The sequence below is a fragment of the Cryptomeria japonica genome, chromosome 1 (assembly GCF_030272615.1).
Source record: "Cryptomeria japonica chromosome 1, Sugi_1.0, whole genome shotgun sequence".
Taxonomy (NCBI): Eukaryota; Viridiplantae; Streptophyta; class Pinopsida; order Cupressales; family Cupressaceae; genus Cryptomeria; species Cryptomeria japonica.
Genome location: NC_081405.1, coordinates 310481083 through 310502211, shown reverse-complemented (window position 1 = coordinate 310502211; position 21129 = coordinate 310481083). Strand labels below are relative to the sequence as shown.

Here is a 21129-nt window from a genome sequence, read left to right as displayed (position 1 = left end):
GGGCCACACAAGAAGACAAAAAATTCAAGCATAAGGGAAGTTTCTAGATCTTCAAATAGGGAAATCGAAAGGAAATTATTTCCCCAACAATTGAATCAAATCATGATTTTTCTTCATTAATTATCACAAGTGGATGGTATCATCATATGCCAGGTCACACAAGTTTTCTGGGAAAGAGTCACGATTGCTCCACCATTTTGCCGCCACGTAGCCTGTTGGAACCCTAAAAATTTTAAATTTTAGAATTCCAGATTCTATACACAAAACCATATTTTTGTGTTCAATCATGTACAACACCTACAATCAAGCAGGTTCGTCCATTTCCAGCTCTTGGAAAATAGGTTTGGTTCATACATCAAGAGGTCAATTTTCAGGTATGTCTTTGGTTGTAGATGTGGAACCATCCTTGGTATGCCTTTTTGAACTATATTTTATTTCCATCTGAATACTATTATGTCAAATTAATTATTCTTATGTATTATATGTATATCTAAGGACCTACGTTTCAAATTTCAGAATCATACAATATCATTTGATATGTTTTCTAAGGCTGATCTAAATGCAATTTTTTCAAATTTACAATATGAAATTCAAAAGCTTTATCAAAATGATTATGGTTAGATATTGATAAAATTCTTGCAGGAGCATCACGTTGAACAAATCATGACAATGAAGAGTTAATATTTTGGAGCTATATGTTTTCTTTTCATATTTTTATGATAGCCATTTATTTACATTTTTTTCTAGAGATGAAATATTAATGTCTAAAATTCTAGGCATGATGGCATTATTTGTATTCCCTAAATTTTTGTTAGGGTTTGCAAAAGTTTTTTTTTTCTTAAAAAAAAAAAAAACTAACACAAATTGCAGCTTATATGTTATCTGCATGAATTGGACAAAGTTAGTTCCTATATATATTTTTTCATAAATGATTTTGCAAAGGGCATTTTGTGCAAACATATGTTTAAATCTTTTAAATAAAAGATTTAAAACATTAAGTTCCAAAAGAAATAAGTGTAAATATTAGATGAGAAGAATATATTTTTGGATCATTGGTTTAAAAATATGCATCATTAAAGCATCTGGTGAAGTATATATTTAATCTTTTAAATAAAATATTACAAGAGAAAACAAAAGAATTTATTTAAAAGGGCGAAATATGAATGCTCGGATTTCAATTTTAATAAAATATATAATGAGTTTTATGGAGAGCATATTTTGTAAATATTTTAAATAAAAGATTTGATATATTGCCAAAAGAATTAAAAGTTTTTCCAAAAAGTAAATCATTCTAATAAACGATTTTAGAAAACTTTATAAATAAAGATGCATCAATATTATGAGAGGGGCCCCAATGGGTTAAAACCCATCGGGTATCGGTGTAAGTATTCTCAAGGTTCCCCGATCCCCCAATGAAGAGTTATTGTTATATCAATTATTGTTACTATTCAAGTGGGTCTTCTTTTGGCACCAGGAGGAGAGTTTGCATTTGTAGTATTACATGTACGAAGTGAACGTATGGCAGTTGGGTGTGCACTTGATCGTCCTATGTATCTTGGAGATGCAAAGAGGTTCTTCTCAAAAAGGAAGCAGAAAAATAGTGTATGTGGAATGCTACATGTGACAGATAAATCAAACACTGATTTTTCATATAGCAACGAAAATTCTAGTCTGAATTTGAAAGAATAGAAATAAACAAAGACAAAAATCAGCAGCAAATTTCATTCACGTTTTTACTATTTGAGCGGCTTTTGGGGGCTGAATATGAGCTTTAAATGGTTATTTTTGTCTCTCAATAGAAGCCCAAACCATTCATCTTACCTTGGAGGTCAGTTTTACAAGGTTTTTGATGTTTTTGGAGTGCCGACAAGCTCAAAAATGGCCCAGATTTGAAAGTGACGGCCTAAAACATTTCAGCAAAAAAAAAATAGATACACACAAAATGGATTTATTGAAAAGGCTACGGAAACTTTCAAGTCATAGCAATTAGCAAATGTCAGTTTAAGCTATGTTTTCTTAGTGCCTCTATATCAATATCAGTATATGTTGATTATTCTCCATAAACTGGTTGCGAGAGAAATGGATCTGAAACTATGTTAGAAGCTTACCGCTATCAGTATGAGAAAGGCAATAGGCGACAACGCGAGCATTAGGAATCATGGAAAAGACATACAAATGAAAGTGAAATTCCTACACATGCTCTGCAAGATTTATAAGATCTTTCGGCCAGAGACAGTAATGGTTAGAAAATGATTTTGATATTTTCTTTCACCTCAATCTATGCACATTTTTCTTTGGTTTCGACTAGAATATCAATAGAGATGGAAGAAGAAATTGCTTGTGGAGTGTTCAATTGGTGGCTTTCAAATTTCATGAAGTGTGTAGGTCTAATCAGGTATAACATCAATCATAGCAACACTGATAAGACAGATACATGAAGCATTCGATAATGATCATAATAGTCAGGTCACCTTGCTAGTTGTAGCCAGTGTTGCAGAGGCTATGAACCTCTTTGTACTCTTTTCCTATTACATATTACATGTTTGGAGGTGATTTGTTTTGGAGGATGGATGTGTGTTGTTATAAAATTCTCCAAACCGCCCTAACCCTAAAGCTATCGCAAATCGACATAATAGAGATAATGTTACCCTGATAGTGCATTGTTGTGCTGATGGAAGACATTGGTAAGATTATTTTCTCTTTTACGTCATTGGGAGATCAGCAAGCCTCAAAAGCACATACCCCTATGACCGATAGACCTGGGAAAAAGAAATAATAACTCATCGGACAACGGTATAGAAGTAAAATTGCTATCTCGATGAGCCAATGAGGTGTGCAAAACTATGCCGATGGAGATCAATAAGGTAATATTGTTTTATTTCACCATTTGGATAGTGTATCAACAAATAATATTTCTTAGGTTTGCATGCATAGGAAGTATTTTCTTACCTAAAGAATTCAATATAGTATTTTATTCTCTTAATGATTTTTTTTACCGCTCATGTAAATACTATTGAAAAGGGAAAATTATTATTTTAAAGATTACATATTATCCACATTGAATTATTTTGAAAGGAGAATATTCTATTTACAAATGTTTTTTGACACAGTGTGAAAATAATGAATTACATTTGATGAATGATATTTTATTTTCTCTTATAAATATACTTGCCATAGGTCAATGAATTGAAAATTTTTTATTAGGGTATATTATTCATATCATGTACTTAATGGTTTGATTTGTATTTGCAAGGGTATGTCCATGTGATAAAATATTTCCAACCTATTTTAGATTGCCCTAAAAGGTGAGAAGGTATAGATGTTTTTCCACGGATATCATTTTTACACAAGGAAGTATATGCTTTTATTTGTTATACAAAATCTTTTACCTTATGTTATTTAATGAGAACTATTATTAGGGAAAATGATTTTTAATATGTACAAGTGCAAGATATTTTGATTTAAGTGAATTATCCTAAAACAAGTATTTTACATAAAGGATTATTACCTAATCAAAGGTAAGATATAGTTAATGGTGAAATCAAAGAGATTTGATGGGTTCACCTTATTGTGCAGGAGATATTGACGAGATGATGAATATTTGCCGAGAAATATTATCAAAGCGGAGGATAAAGGATATATTATTAAAGCATTATTTAGTATGGTGTTTTACGGTTTTCCTTTTAAATTATATCTATAAACCAAAGGGTGTGTCCTTTGGAAAACAACTGTATGTAGCTTCCTTCTATAAATGAAAGGGTGTGTCCTTTCATTCATGTCTATTGGATCACATATTTATATGGAGTCATTTTTTGTATGTAAAAAAAAAAACAATGGATCACTGCATGTAAGGGATATAGGCTATATGTATTAGAGAAGTCTGTAGGAAGAAGAAGCATCATTTTGTGCAAGGAATTTGTAATGGAGTATCTACAAGTGCAGCTTATGTATGCAATTATTTCTTGAAGATTGATATATAAGGTTCGTTGTTTCTTTTCCAAATATTGTGTACACTTTTGTGTTGATGACTGTCTTTGTCCTCTTGATAAATATGTGTATAGATTTGCTATGATGTGAATCACATGTTGTTTCATTAAGTGAAAAATTGAGTTCTTATTGTTTGTGTAACACATACTGAACCTTCATAGTTGATGAGAAGTTGTCTCTTGAATTGATAAGATATTATGTCCACAAAGTGTCATATATATCGTTGGATAGATGCACTGGTCTGTTATTGATCTTTTAAGGTTTTGATCTATATGCACTCAAGGTCCTTGATAGAGAAACGTTCTTCCCAAATCCTATATGAATTGATTTATACATATTTATTTTATGTCTTGAAAGCAATCTCATTTTCAATATACATTTACAATCATTTCTTTTCGAGGGCATTTATTTAAAGTACATAATCAATTATGATTTCAGAACAATAATTTGCCAGTTTTGCAATGTGCTAAAAGGTTTAAATCCACTTTAAATAACCTCTTTTTTGCTTGAGAGGAAGAGGCACACCCACCTAGGTTCACTGGAGCCTAAAGTGCAAAGGGATCTAGTCCTTGACTGTCCGTGTTCGTTGGCCAAGGCTGGTTAGATTACTTGAAGATTTGGCAAGCCTTTTTTGTTTTTCCAATCTGTGGTTTTGGGAACCAACATAGCCCACCACCATATTGGCCAATAAATTCATCACTTTATTGACTTCCCAAAATACGTGAGATATTTTGAATTCATCCGAATCTTTAATCAGATCACAACAATCTTTGATCAAGTTGTCAATAGTCCAACTAGGATGATCAATGCTACTTTGAGATTAAAGCTCAAAGTTTCTGTCCAGAGGCTCCCAACTTTGATATGGGATCAGGCATTGCTAAGGAAGTATTTTCTGATGTAAAATCCAAGATAGTTAGGAAGAAGAGATCTCCTAGAGTGAATAAAGAAAATAATATTAGGAAGGACTCTCTGGGTCCTAAGCAGATATCTGATTCCAGAAAGAAGAGGGGTAGGCATCACTCTTAAGGTTCGGTTGAGATTAATCTTTCTTCTGATAATGTTGTAGGGCCAAAGTGTGATGAAGGGCTCACGCTCTCTATGGATACCTCTCTTTAAAAGTTGATTATTATGTTCAAGGGAATCTCATGGAATATTAGGGGACTTGAATCTCTTGATTGGAAATTTATTGTTAAAAGATTCCTCAGTTTGTAGAATCAGTTAGATTATCTGATGTTATAGGAAGTAAAGGTAGTTGGGTTTACTTTAGAGATTGGTCTCAAGTGCATCTGGAGGGATGTCACCCCCTACTATACTAATCACGCTAAGGGAAAAGGGGGAGTTGCTATTTTTCTTAAACCCTATTGGGCTAATAAGGTTGTTAGGTGGGGCTAGTCACCATGTGCTAGGGCCTTATGGATGGTTGTGGAATATGATCATAGGTAATTTGGGGTATGTGCTTTTTATGCTCTAAATTACTATAGGGAGAGCGTGAATATTTAGAATTGGATGTCCTCTCTTGAGGATATCCCCTAGTTTGTTGGGGGAGACTTTAATATGGTTGAATGTGCTCAAGATAAGTTGGGTGGCTCTAGGTTTGAGTGGAAAGGGGTGGAGAGGCTATTCTGGGACATAATGATTAATAAACCGAATTTGTTGGATCCTATTGCAGGTAAAAAGGTAGAAAACAAGGATATTTGGTATGCATGGTGTAACTACCAGCAGCCTAGTAGGAGAGTCTATTGTAGACTGGACATATTTTACTACAACAAAGATGTGTTCACAATTCTAAAAGACAATAAATGGGATAAATATAATGTGGTTTCATATACCCTTCCTCATTATCACCCTATCCAAATCTCTTTGGGATTCTCGGATATGTTTGCTGATCTATATGAGAGCAATAACTCTTTCTTGTTGAATGTAAACTTGTTGGAGGATGAGGATGTCAATTGTACATTGAGGATTATCCAAATGTTTAACAAGAACAATAAAATGTATTATTCACACAGACAAAAATGGAACCAGAACATCTGGTCCTGGAGAGTCTTGTGCCAAACAATTGGTAAAAAAAGCCAAGGATGTGAGGAGGAATGAACTCTTGTGGCATAGTACTTTATTCAATGATGAACTTAATCTTCAAAATAACCCCTGTAATGAGGATCTTGTTAATAAAATGTCGAGTACTAAATCCATGCTTAGAAAGATTCAAAATGCCAAAATTAAGGGATGGAGAACTAGAGCCAATTTGAATTAGATAGATGTAGGGGACAAAGGCTCCAAATACTTTTTTCATGTGTTGAAAATAAAAGAGGCCAAGGAAAAAATTCATAGTATCTGGGAGGATAATATGAACATCTCAGATCCGCAAGCTATCCTTGTTACTACTTATCAAGTTGCCATTAGTTTTATGTTCAAAGTTATTCTATATACTCTAGTTGGTTATCTCTACCGAAATATTTAGTCGGTATGCATAGTCTAGTCGGTTATAGAAGAAAGTAGTCACAGAGCCCAGTATGCACTGAGTTGTCTACCGAGTATCATTCCATGTCTATCGAGTAGCAAAGATGACACACTGAGTTGATATACACCGAGTGAAACGTGTTACCAGATTCATTGAACCTAGACATACATATGAAAATGTGTTACAAGTTCAAGGAACATAGAACCGTTATCACATTGGAAATTGCACTTAAAGATTGTGTATGATTTTGAGGTCATCTAACCAATGAAATATTTTGCATGATTATTCATTCGATAAAACTTGTTTGTAAGATCGAAGCAATGAATGGATCACCGACATAAGAGATTTATTTATACAACATGGATTAAGATCACACATATACATGTAGCATGACAGAAAGGAAGATATAGAAATAGATGAGGCAAGACATGTGAAAACACTAAGTGTTATGACTATTACAGAGACACAAAGGTCATCGAGATGGATTTTAGAGAACAGTCAAAGAATAGAGTAAACAGAAGGGTTTACCAAGTTATTATATGGGTTACCAAGGTATGTTATAAGCAAGGTAATCTTACTCTGAGGACATAGAATCTGCTATAACATTTCAGATGTAAAGTTGTAGATATTTGTAATGATTTTATTGTAATATTTTGAAGTTGTAAGAGAAACCTTTAACAGGGTAAAAGACTCTAATCAAGTCTATAAATTGTAAAGCCTCTAACCAAGTGTAGCATTTAGATTAAGTGTTGTAAAATCCTTTAGCCAGGTAGATCTAACAGATCTTGATACTCCTAACAGGGTAAGCTATCATAAATAGCTAAACATGTAGCTCTAACCGAGCAACCTTTATTAATGCAGTAGTGAAGTTGTGGGTGCCATCCCCACCATAGTTTTTCTCTCTAACCAAGAACCAAAATATATGTGTTATGGAGTGAATCATGTATGATTGTTATTTATTTGTTTTAGCATTATATTATGTTACTGCACTATTCAGTTTATGCTTAACAGTAAAGATATTGTTAAGAAAAGGATTTGAAGTACTGATTCACCCCTCCCCTCTCAATACGTTAGCTTTCCATATTGGGCCTAACAATTGGTATCAGAGCTACAATCTTGGAAAAGGGTTTAACTGCCTAAAGAGAAAAGATCTTATCAATGGAAGGCTATAAACAATCTCAGAGGATTGTGTATCTGCAAGAAGAGATGGATCATGCTAATCAAGTGATTGCAGACATGCAAAGACAAATGCAAAAATCTATGAAAGTGAGAAGAAGATTATCTGATGATTTGCAGGACTCTCAAGAGTTAGTGGAACAAATTGAGACATCGTCTGAGAACAGTATATCTGAAGAGACTAAAAAATGATTGGAGTATTGAAAGAAAAGAACAAAGCACTGGCTGATCAACTAAAAGCAATGAAAAGAGAACATGAACATTTTAGCACACAGATGACTGAAAATATTGATGCATTGAGGATAGCTAAGGATAAAATAAGAGATCTAGAAAGAGAGAAACAACAACTTGAAGTCTTAGTATCTAATAAGAATGATGAAATCACAAGGTTGACTGGAATTCAACAAAACCTATCAGATCAACTAGGTTATGCACATCATGAAGCAAATCTAAAAGATGGTGAGAATCAAGCATTGAAACTTGAGGTATCAAGGTTGACCAATGAAATTGAAACAGAGAAGAAATCCAAAGAAACACTGAAGAAGAGTTATGAAGCATCAAATATGTTGGATGAGCAACTGAATACAAGACAACCCAACAAAGATGCATGACTTGGTTACAAAGGAAAAGACTCTACCGAGAAGGGAATCCATACTACCGAGAGAGGAGAATCATCAAAGCAAGCTAGAATCAAGAAGAACATCAAAAGAAAGAAGCCTATTTGCAACTACTGTGGAAATCAAGGTCACACTACCAACATGTGCCAAATCACAAAAGGTAAGCAACCGAATGTTACTAAGTCCAATGGTTATTATTACAATTGCAATAAATATGGTCACACATCTAATCAATGTAGGACAAAGTCTATTAACAATTATCAAAAGGCAAAATTCAAAGGGTTTTGTAAAAACTGCAATAGATATGGACATAGTACCAAGAAGTGTTGGTTTAAGAAAAAGAACAATATGTGGTATGCACACCAAGCAAATATTGGAAGCTACCGAACCCATAGAGATCTTAACTGACAATATGTTGCAGTACCATGGGATTACAATACAAGTATATGGTGTGAATGTTGTGAAAGATATGGACATATAAGTGCCAACTTCTTTATAAGGTTTGGAATGAACAACCGAAGATCATGGAGAAATCCTCGTATGGCATGTTTTCATTGTCACAAAGTTGGACACTTGGCTGGAGATTGCAGAGATCAACCTAGAAAAGACATTGAGGAAATAAAAGAGAAATTAAAGATGACTTGGAAAAAGAAGGAAATTGTGTCAAATGAAGAAAGCACCTTACCTAACGAGTTAGGTGATCCTATTCCAAATTAATCAATAAAGGTATGAAGGGATTGCATTCTCTCAAGGTTAAATCTTAACAGTTCCTATTTTATTATGTACTTAATTCAAAATCTGCATAATTAAGATGTAGTAGTAAGTTTGAAAATCTATCAAAGTCTTTTGGAGCACTATACAAGAAACCTATCAAGTCGGTAAATGAAGGAAGTTTGGTTACTCGGTTAAAGCACAAAAAAAAGAAGGGAAGAAAGTTTAGTGGAACCGAGTGCATTTAATGTTTTTGACCTAACTTGCACGGAACCTGATAAGGTATACTGTGTACTTAAAACATTTATGTGGTCATTTTTTTTTACTTACCAAGTTTTTGAGAGAGCAGAGCAAAGCGAATCTAAGGCGATCAAACCTCCTATAAAGAAAAATTCAAGGTATTTACATCAATCTCAACTCATTGTTAAGTTGGTTTACCGATCTTATCAAGTTATTATTGTCTACTAAGTGTGAAGCGTCAGTCATTTGAAAAAATTCAAACCCTAAGGATCTTTTGTTAGTTTTTATCTGAAATCTACAAATGGCACCTAAGATCCAAGATCCCATCGTTGTTAAGAATTTTGAAAAGCCCTCACTAAAATACTCTTTAACTCCCAAAGTTGCATCTGAACCAGATGACAAAACCGCATTTTCACTCATCCCGGATAGAGTGTTATTAGTCGAGGATGTGAGATTCTTCACCAAATGTCATGTTGAAGAACTCGGTCATGTTGAAATCAAAGACACCTATGATGAATTGTGCACCAATGGAAAATTGAATAGCAAGTATGAGCACATTAAGATCAAGGGATTAACTGAAGCCCTAACCTATCCTCGTTTGTTCAAACCCTAGTGGGTCAAGTTTGTTCTGAGTAGAGTTCATGATGACTTCATGTGGCTAGAAGAGCAACTGTTTAAGATTACCAAGGAAATCATTCATCTGATTACCGATTACCCTATTTATGATCATGCCCAAGCTCAAAAGATGATATCACAGAAGGAATTGATCAGTTTAACTAGAGTAGAATCAGATTGCAAAGGACTGAAATTGAACAATGTCACTGATGCAGAACTAAAATTTGCCATTAGAGTAATAGGTTACTATTTCTTCCAATCTACCTTGTGCAGCAGTAGACTTAGCATACAAAATTGTGAAGAAAGGCATGAAAATTGATCTATGTGAGGTGTTTCTGAAAAAACTTGTTTGAGAATCTGAACACCATCAGGAAGCTGAAGAAGAACAACTCGGCTAATACTCTAAATTTTGGATCACTATTTGTATGCATGTTTTTCTATTTTGAAAAATTCTTTCCATCAGTTGGTAAAGTTGTTTGGGAACTACACCGACCAATCACCCATCAAATCAATGACTTCATCAAGAAGCTAGGTGATAATTTTAATGATATTATGGATGATTACTTCAATAAATTTTAAGAGAAAATGCATAACAGGTACCGGATTCCACCCAAGATAGTGGAGAAATACAAAGATGACATATGTTTTGAAGTAGACACTAATTACTATTATGTGAATGACCAAGAACTCAATCTTTGTCACCTATGGGTTATGAGATTGATTTTGATATCACACAACAGAAAATTGATGCATTTCTCACATTACCAAGGCATGCTACCGAGATGAGGTATGGAACCTATGATGAAGTGAAGGAAAAAGTAAAAATGAGCATTGTAGTACCCAAAGCTACAAGAAAGGCAACAAAGATGATAAAGGTATTATCGGAGAAATTCGAAGAAGATTCTTCCTCCACACCTGTCAAAGGCACTATAGCCATTACCGAAGAGGAATCTGAAGCCCAAGAGGCAGCTATAACACTGAGCACCGAATTGCCTAAGGGAAAAGTGTTGAAAAGAAAGAAATAGGATACATCAAAGGCCTCACCGACTCCTCCAGCAAAGTGACCTAACACAAGAGCATCTGCAGCTTCACCGAGTAAGAAAATAAAGAGTGTTACTATTCCCAAGATAACAAAAACTTACAAGAAATCTACTCGGAGACTCATTTTGGCAAAAGAGTCTAGTGACACCGAATCTGAGGATGCAAGCAAATTTTAGATTGTCAAGAACAAGAAGGTAAATGTACATAGTGTTGAAAATTTTTGTACTAATCTGAAGGAATATGTTGAATTTGGAGGATTCAGATATGTTAAGTATGAATCTAGAAATGAAGATGAAAAGAGACAAATAGAAGAAGCTGTCATCTGCACACTTTTGAAATTCTGATTGGTCCCATTAAAAGTCTCTAATTCTCTTCCAAAAGAGTTATATTCACATATTGATAACAGGTGGCAATATGCCTTGGACTCGGAGAAATAGATCAGAGAAAGAAGTCTGGTACATCTCTTTCCTGACATGTCGGTAGCTGAAATAAAAGAACATCTGACAACCTACCACACAAAGTTCCTCGTCAAACAAAAATCCTTGAAACTGATGAATGGGTTGTATATTGAAGTGGAAAATGAGACAAAAGAAAAGTGGCAGGAAATATTTAGAAACAAGGATGTCAATGAGCAAGCTGAAGTTGAAATAGTTGATGTCACCGAGCAAGATCCTGATGTTACCGAGCAAGACCCTGCTGACACCATTCAAATAGATGAAGATATCATGGATACAGAGGCACCGAAATAGGAAATGATAGAAGGCAATGCATATGCAAAACTTGTATCCAGTGAATTAGTCTTGGAACAAGTTCAGCCTTATCCACCAGTCAATCAACCTATCTCAACCGAAACCCCTCAGGATACAGATAAATGCACTGAAGATCACAAGTCTACAGCAGGAGAAGGTACTACTCAAGAACAAACTTCTCAAGCACCTTCTAGCACTGAAAATGTTGCAACTGAGACACCAAGTACCGAGACACCAAAGGACACTACAGAGGCCAAAGAAAATGACCAAAGTGTTGCCTCTACCGAGCAACCTACCAAGGGTCATCAAGCCTCACAAGCCATTGTCTTAGTTCAATCTGTGAAAGGTAAAGAAAAGAAGATGAAAAAGCATAGTTTCAAAGTAGATTTGTCAAAACCAATAGTGTTTCCCAATGTTGATATATCCAAATTAAAGGGGCAAGAACTCATTGATTTTGGTGAACTATGCAAAGCAAAGGCCGAACAAGAGAAGCAAATGGCTATTCAAAAGAAAAATAAAGTACTTCAGAAGGTAAAAGTACTCTTAACAGATATGCTACCTGAAGCTACAATAACCAAAGATGCAGCCATCCACATTCAACTGGATGAACTCCTAGCCAAGATAGAGACATTTGGAGTAGATGCATCTGAATATTTGAGCAAGCTAAAAGACAAAGAGCTCACTACAAAAATGATAGAAGAGGTACAAAAAGCTATAGCTATTGGTAAAGTTAAACTTCTCAAATTTATTGCTGAGTTGACCCCTTAACTCAAGCACATTCTTTATTTATTTCAGAAACTTTGTACATTTTCTTTATTCATTAAAGACATCAAAAATAAAATAGAAGCAATTGAGAAAGAGATCACCAATCTCTCAAATAAGTTGACCACAGAGCCCAATTTAGTTCAGAATTTCTATACAAAGTTACAATAGCTCATGGTTCAACAATTGGACCTAAGAAATGAAGAACTCAAGATCAGGATGGACATAATGACACTTCAAACATTATTCCTTCCTCATCTTTCATCTGTCCAAGAACAGATCAACCGAGCCACATACTTATCTACTACACAAGAGGGAAGCACTTTAGATGACTTAATATCATTATTGGCTGATATTCAAGCGCAAAATTCTTTAATGTACAGTGTAAAGGATTCCCTCTCTGTCACTCTCACGGAAGCACGGACAAAGTACAAATCTATTTTTGACCAGTTGCCACCACCGAATGGTAACTAAATTTTGATTTTTGTCAAAAAGGGGGAGTGATATAGTATTCAAAGCATCAAAGTATAGTATCAAGCAAAAGGAGTGTAGTATACAGGGGGAGTATACTGAGCAGAGTAAGCAGAGTATCCAAGAGCAGTGAACCAAGCAGTGAACAGAATAGTAAGCAAAGAACAAGTGCAACACACTAATCATTGATCACCAAGCATACAAAATCAAAGTTTTATACAGTATATTGATAAGGGGAGTATATCTAGATATATTATTTCACTGACTATTGTATATACTGTCAGTATAGTCAATTTTGCGAGTATATAGATTATTGAGTTATAACTTTGAAAGTAGTTTTTTTCAAACATCTCAACTAATGTCAAAAGAGGAGATTGTTACTACTTATCAAGTTGCCATTAGTTCTATGTTCAAAGTTATTCTATATACTCTAGTCGGTTATCTCTACCGAAATATTCAGTCGGTATGCATAGTCCAGTCGATTATAGAAGAAAGTAGTCAGATAGCCCAGTATGCATTGAGTTGTCTACCGAGTATCATTCCATGTCTACCAAGCAGCAAAGATGACACACCGAGTTGACATACACCGAGTAAAGTGTGTTACTAGATTCATTGAACCTAGACATACACATGAAAACATGTTACAATATCAAGGAACATAGAACCGTTATCACATTGGAAATTGCACTTAAAGATTGTGTATGATTTTGAGGTCATCTAACCAATGAAATATTTTGCATGATTATTCATTCGATAAAACATGTTTGTAAGATCAAAGAAATGAATGGATCACCAACATAAGAGATCTATTTATACAACATGGATTAAATCACACATATACATGTAGCATGACAGAAAGGAAGATATAGAAATATATGAGGCAAAACATGTGAAAACACCAAGTGTTATGACTATTACAGAGACACAGAGGTCACCGAGAAGGATTTCAGAGAACAATTAAATAACAGAGTAAATAGAAGGGTTACTATATGGGTTACCGAGGTATGCTATAAGCAAGGTAATCTTATTATGAGCACATAGAATCTGCTATAACATTCCAGATGTAAAGTTGCAAATATTTGTAATGATTTTATTGTAATATTTTGAAGTTGTAAGAGAAACCTTTAACAAGGTAAAAGACTCTAATCAAGTCTATAAATTGTAAAGCCTCTAACCAGGTGCAACATTTAGATTAAGTGTTGTGAAATCTTTTAGCAAGGTAGATCTAACAGATCTTGATACTCCTAACAGGGTAAGCTATCGGAAATAGCTAAACATGTAGCTCTAACCGAGCAACCTTTATTATTGCAGTAGTGAAGTTGTAGGTGTCATCTCCACCACAGATTTTCTCTTTAACCAAGAGTTTCTGCGTAACCAAAATATATGTTATTTATTTGTTTTAGCATTATATTATGTTACTACAGTATTCAGTTTATGCTTAACAGTAAAGATATTGTTAATAAAAGGATTTGAAGTACTGATTCACCCCTCCCCTCTCAGTACATTAGCTTTCCATATTTGGCCTAACAATCCTTAATTCCTTTGCACAATTTTACAAGAATCTGTTCACCTCAAAACATGGGGGGGAACAACAATCTAGGGCTAGGAATATCATTAATATGATTGTTCTGTAATAAAATTTTAGATGGTGATCGGGAGTTATTGGGGAAAGCTATTACTAAGGAGGAAATAAAGATTTCCATCATCTCTTTAAATAATGACAAATCGCCTGGTCGAGATGGTTTCCTAGTTGAATTCTACAAAAAAAAAATGATTGGGTAGCTGATGATCTTCTTCTTTTATATGAGGAAGCCATTGGGGCTGACACTCTGGGGAAGGAGATCAATCAAGGGCTCATTAAACTTCTTCTGAAAGATGGAGATAAGACCTTAATAAAAAATTGGAGAATGATCACCCTTCTAAATGTTTCTTATAAGATCTTGGCAAAAGTGATTGCTCTAAGATTCGAAAGCATTCTGCCTAGGATTATTTGTCCAACTCAGACTGGTTTTGTTAAAGGCAGGTATATCTTGGAAAATTTGGTAACTTGTTGGGAAGCTTTAAGTTGGTCGAAACACTCTAGGCAATAGAGTTCCATGCTCCTCATCGAATTTGAAAAAGCCTATGATAGGATAGAGTGGGATTTTATCCTCCAAATGTTTAAATCTTTAGGTTTTCCTAGTTCATTCTATAAGATTATCAAGACTTTTCTTTCTCATGCTAATGCCATGGTTGAAGTTAATTGATTAATATCTGAAAGCTTCCCACTCTCTAGCTCTATCAGACAAGGGTGTCCCCTAACACCTTCTCTCTATGTTCTTGCTGCTGATGCTCTTTCCTACGTTTTGAATAACAATGAAGTTTCTCCCAGGGTCAAAGGTACCAGTCTCCCTAATGGGGATGAAGTAAAAAATATTCAATTTGTTGATGACACAACAAATCTTATGGAAATCGAAGAAGGTAATCTATCGGCTGTGTTGGAGAACCTAGATATATTTTGCCATGCTTCTGGAAGCAAAATAGCATTACATAAATCATGTTTCCTAGGATGGGAGGAATCTCCACCAAGATGGATTTATAAATTCCCTCTCAAATGGGAAGGTCCAAATAAAATTGTGAAGTACCTTGGCATTCCCTTCTCCATTGTCCCCAATTTGAAAAAAATGTGGGAGTGGATTAGAAACAAGATTGATAAGAAGTTATCTAAATGGAATCAAAATTTTCTATCTTTGGCAGGAAGATTCCAGGTATGCCAAAATATTATGTCTTCATATAACATTTACTACAACTTAGCCTGACTCTTTTGCAACTACCAATTTAACTATATCCAGAAATAAATTAGAGATTTTCTTTGGTCTGATGGGAAAGGTAGAAGGAAGCAACATGCTGTTAAATGGGAATGGTGTATTATCAAGAAACAAAAGGGTGGTATGAGTCTCAAAGATATGAAGGTTGTAAGGTATTTTTCTAGCATCCAAATGGATTTTCAAGGCCATGGATGGCAATGAGACTTGGAAGGTTCTTATTAGACACAATATTTCCCGATCAGCTCCAAAGAGAGCCAGAAAATGGAAGAATCTTCCTTTAGGTGACCTGTTGGCAAGTGATTTTCAGGTGGCTCCATCTTGGTCTGAGGTATTCAAGTCACTATGGAAAACCTCGGAAGCTATAAAGAATTTTATTAGTCTATCTACTAATTTAGATTCTATCACAGGGGATAAATCCATCTGGTAGAATTTGAAGCATATTGGCAAACCTTTTTCTATATTGCAAGGCTTCTCTGCCCTCAATTGGCATAACCGAGGCATCTGGGTATTGGATAATATTATGTAGAATGGAATTTTTCTCTCTTGGAAGGATCTCTCCATCAAATTTGGTATTCCTCACTCTCAATCTAGAACCTTTAAAATCCCAAGAGATGCCCTCTCGCCTATCTTGTCCCAGCACCCCTACTGCCCCTCTCAATGTCACCTCATTTTCCTTTGTTGGTCGGATGACATGCCCCTACCCCTCCTCGAGGCCAAAACTATCTATGATTCTCTATTAAATATTGACTGCATCTTTGATTACCTTAACTCCTCTTGGAACCTTGACTGGCCCCTGCAACGCTGGAGTATTTATTTCATGAGATTCAGGGTACGTCCCTTAGAACCAAAAAAAAACTTCTTTGGCTAGTAGCTGATCCTTCATAAACTTCCCTTGAAAGACTTTGAGAGAAACTTCTTCATTTGTAAAATATGTCACTTCCTTGAGACTGTAAATCATGTTTTCTTTGACTATCACTTTGCTAAGGAAGTGTGGAAATTTTTTGGTATAAAATTTGGTGATAGCTCTGTTTCTTTCTTGGATGCTTGCATTGGATTCATTAAAGGTTGAAAGAAGATGGTTGGTCTCTTTTGGTCTTGTCTTTCTCTAGAGATTTTATGGCTGATATGAAAATTTTGCATTGATGATGTCTTTACTAGTAAATCTAGGAACCTTACTAAGTCTCCTGGGAGACTCATTTTTCACTTAGTTTCCCTGTAGGTTACCATGGTCCTTAGGTTAGATGAAGGAAATTTTGATCAATGGATCAAGGATGGCTATACAATTGTTTATTTGAAGGAATTATCTAATGGTTGTACATGGTATCGGGTTGGTAGCAACAATACAGTTCTTAAACAGGCTGGTTGAGGTTCATGCACCAGCTAGAACAAAGACAAGCTAGGATGGATGTTCATGGAGAAGAAGAACAGATTCATACCCAAAATACACAGGCTCATGTAGAACAAATTTTTAATGGACTGATTGAAGTCTGGATGGAAGGGGGCCATGGATGGACTGCACGGGTTCCCCTAGCTGGAAATAACAGTTTACCTGATATAGACACATCATTTGACTGACTATGGGGTGTAGTTCTCTATTATTTTTGTTCTATGTAACTCCTATATTTTGTAAGTAAGTGGGTATGATGTATTTTTGTAAGTATTGATTCATCCCCTGCTGATCAGACTCATGAACTAATGTGATGAAGATGTAATTTTGCTACTTTATATTTACTCCAAAAAATAAATCTTTTGTGGATTTTTAATAACTTATCTCATAATTCAAATATACAAGTTATTTTTTAGTTAAACATAGGTTAAGTGATCTTTTATGTCTTAATTTAATAATTTCTTTTATTTTTAAATTAACTATAAAAGTAACAATCATTATAGGACAATCACTTTAAACATATCTATATTACTTGAACAAAATTTATTTCATATATGATATATTAAATTTAATATAATATTCAAAGTTATTAAAAAAATCACAAACAATATAAACAAATTATTAACCAATTACATATTGATAATTAGTATAAATTTTTATTTAAATCACCAATTAAATTTTAATGATACAAAATAATGTCATTTCTTTTAATTCAATTAAAAATTTTGAAACAAAATTTAAATTCTTTTCCAATTATTGAAAGTAAAAAAATAATTTTTTAATTTAAATCATGAAATGTATCTAATACATATTTTTCTGAACTAAATAAACATACTGATTAAATATTTAGTGTGAAACACTAGACTTGTCTATATAAAGAATAAAAATATTAAGTTGTATAAATATTTTTTTCACATTTGAACAAATATTATGTCAAATTACATGACAATTTATCTTGTAATTAATATCAACATTGCATATAAAATGTTAGTTTTTAGATTTTATGATTGATAATAACAAATAAATACATGGAAAACAAAGGAAAAAAATATGATTATACGAAATATCTACTACTTGAGTTATTAAAAAAGCACACATAGAATATCTATATATAGTGTAGTAGCATAAAATACAACATAGAAATATGAGTAAAGAGGAGCTGAAAGTGAACAACCAACACGTGTCCGTTTTGGTTTTAACACTCTCTCCACCTGAGTAGCCATAAGTTAATCCCTTCTAGAGGGAGTTCACCTTTATAGAGAGAAAAAGAAGTGCATATTTAGAAACACAACACATTTTCATACAAACTGATACAAGGATTAAATAGGAGGTATAGATAAACAAACCACATGTACTTAAAATATAAGCTCCTAATCAGTTGGCAAGCAGCCATGCAATAGTTCCTTCAAGCATGAAATGGCAGATTCCTTCCTCGCCTGGTTTCACGTTCAATGCCACGAAGGCTGCATGCTCTGGATTCCAACCACTAGTGTCTGCATGACATATTGCCTTCATTGGTATAGAGCTTCCATATGTCCCTGGGCCACTGAGAGATATTTCAAAGATCTCGGTTCCTTTAGCCTCATGACACATGTATATACCATATGGATACATTAAGCTGTGGCAAATAACATGCTTGGAACTAGAATTGGTTTCAGCAAACAAAGCGGTGACAGAGTATTGATGATTTTCAGAATTGAAATTGATGGGAAGATTTGTAACCAATACATTCAAATCATTACTTCCAAGTTTTGCAGTACTATAGTCTATCATAGATTCCATTGAGGTTGCACAAAATCTTGTTTCGCCACTAGATGCACCATCATATTGGTTCCAATATGTAAATCTTTCTCAAAGAAGAAAATTGACAGTAAAGGATCGACCGCCAATAATTGCCTATGGTACTCAACATTTGCTTGATTTGGATCCTTAGCTAGGATTATGTCTCCTTGGGGTGATGAGTCCCTATTAAAGATAAACTTACGATTATATAGGGTTATATCTCCTCTTTGGTGCAATGGGTTCTTTTCTATTGCTTGATTGTACTTATGACTATACTTGTTATGGCTAGAGATGGATATATCTCCTATTTGAGGTGTAATGTACTTCTGACTATTTATAGTTGCATCTCCTTCTCGAAGTGGAATATACTTATGACTAGAGATGGATACATCTCGTACTTGGGGTGTAATGTACTTATGATTATATATGGTCACATCTCCTTCTTGAGGTGGAATATAGTTATGAGTAGAGATGGATACATCTCCTACTTGAGGTGTAATGTACTTATGACCATATATGGTTACATCTCCTCCTCGAAATGGAATATAGTTATAACTAGAGATGAATGCATCTGCTACTTGAGGTGGAATATAGTTATGACTAGAAATGGATACATCTCCTACTTGAGGTGTAATATACTTATGGCCATATATGGTTAAATCTCCTCCTCCGGGTACAATATACTTCTGACTAGATATGGATACATCTCCGGCCTTAACATCTTCAAGCTGATGATCTGCTATGGTGTGAGGACAGATGGCTTGGCGTAGAGCGTTGGGAACGGATGTGTTGGGCAAGTTCTGGTTCCAGTAATCTAGTGCTGGACAAACCCTTTCATCCTCCAAATTGGCGGCCTCGCTGACAAGCACACACTGCCGAAAACAACATAAACACGAGACTGTTATTGGCAAGTTATTTTTCGTCTAGTAAAAAGACAATAGTATTTATTATATGACTACAAAATACATACCAGGAGAACAATCAACGTAGGGAAAACCGGCATTTTGTAAGTCATTCCTGCACAGATCAGAACCAAACGTTACACTTGATTTGGTCTGAATCTATTTCCACAATTTCATGCAATGTCGTGAGATGAACACATAGTCTCTATGCTAAAAATTTGTTGAAAACAAAATGTAAACCGACTAGTTGCAGGCGATGGATTAAAACAATCGAAGAAAAAACGATAGAATAAAAACCTTGTTTTGAAATAAAGCAAAGGTAAGTAGTTCTGAGGTGCATATACCAAGAGCCTTCCCTCCATATAAATAAGCGCTGAGAATTGCAAAGGACAAAGATGTCAATTCCATATAAACGAGATCAACGTTTTTCTTGCATGTATGTTGTCATTGCTCTTCTCATGATACTGCCAGTCGCACGTTTTGTAGTATTCTATGATTATAATCGCTGTTAAAACCCTAAAATATTGTCGGATAGCTTTATTGCCATTTTTGGCCCCAGTGCAAAGTTGGCGACTAGTATTTTAGGCTCGTGATGCGATAAGAATGAATCTGGTGTGTTGGGTCCTCAGCCTGTATTTGCCTATGATTCTCTTTCTCATAAGTAGATTTCCAAGACACGATTGACAACCCACTTTCTCTTGTTTTCTCGACATGTGAAAATTTACTGCATTTATTGTTCTTTATATCAGTTTGTCTGAATTTGACTCATCACTTTTCACATCTCCAATAATCTTTCATTGCGTCTATATCTTTCATTTCATTTAGAATAATATACGTATTTTTCTAAAATGCAAAAAAAGAAAAAAAGTGGATTCCTATTACAAATCGTTAACACATACTAATATGTTTATATAATTTTCATTTACATTGAAAGAAAGTAAAAAATAAATGAAACAATGTAGTAGTAGTGAGTACTACCTTCTATAGTATTATTGTAGAATAGATAATTAATTAGTTATGGTATAATAATTTGAAGACAAGGTAGATAACAGTTTTTAAAGTTACATGCATTATTTATTTATTATTTTTAATATGCACAAATATGATTATATTTATCAACCCTTATAATATAATGACTTGAAGAGATGTAATTATTTTACCACAAAGTGAAAGTATAGTTGATATTAATCATAAGTTAATTTTTACTCAACTAAAAAATATTAAGAATATTTGATATAGTATGTAAAATAATATATTAATTTTAAATTATAAATATGTAATAATGATAAATTTTTAAATAGTTTAGTTGTTTTGTAATAATAACGTATTTTCCACAAAGTAAAAGTAGAGATGATATTAACCACAAGTTAATTTAACTTGACTTAAAATATTAGAAATATTTGATATAGTATTTGAGCGAC

General features: G+C 34.1%; 1 protein-coding gene across 1 annotated transcript; it reads right to left on the bottom strand.

Annotated features, from left to right (window-relative positions):
• Positions 1-18398: 18398 nt before the first annotated feature.
• LOC131049716 (uncharacterized) lies at positions 18399-20116 on the bottom strand. Its single transcript, XM_057983781.1, has 4 exons — positions 20053-20116; positions 19777-19823; positions 19131-19678; positions 18399-18834 (listed from the first exon to the last, which is right to left on the bottom strand). The coding sequence occupies exons 1-4, from the start codon at positions 20114-20116 to the stop codon at positions 18399-18401; spliced, it is 1095 nt and encodes a 364-aa protein (XP_057839764.1).
• Between the last annotated feature and the right edge of the window lie 1013 nt (positions 20117-21129).

Bases quoted from the DNA above. Each gene is read 5' to 3' on its own strand.
- LOC131049716 (XM_057983781.1), bottom strand. From the start codon at position 20,116: ATGGAATTGACATCTTTGTCCTTTGCAATTCTCAGCGCTTATTTATAT. The intron at 19,824-20,052 runs GTATATGCACCT...TGATCTGTGCAG, and splicing joins ATATGGAGGGAAGGCTCTTG to GAATGACTTACAAAATGCCG. The intron at 18,835-19,130 runs GTACATTACACC...TGGTGCATCTAG, and splicing joins GCAACTATAAATAGTCAGAA to TGGCGAAACAAGATTTTGTG.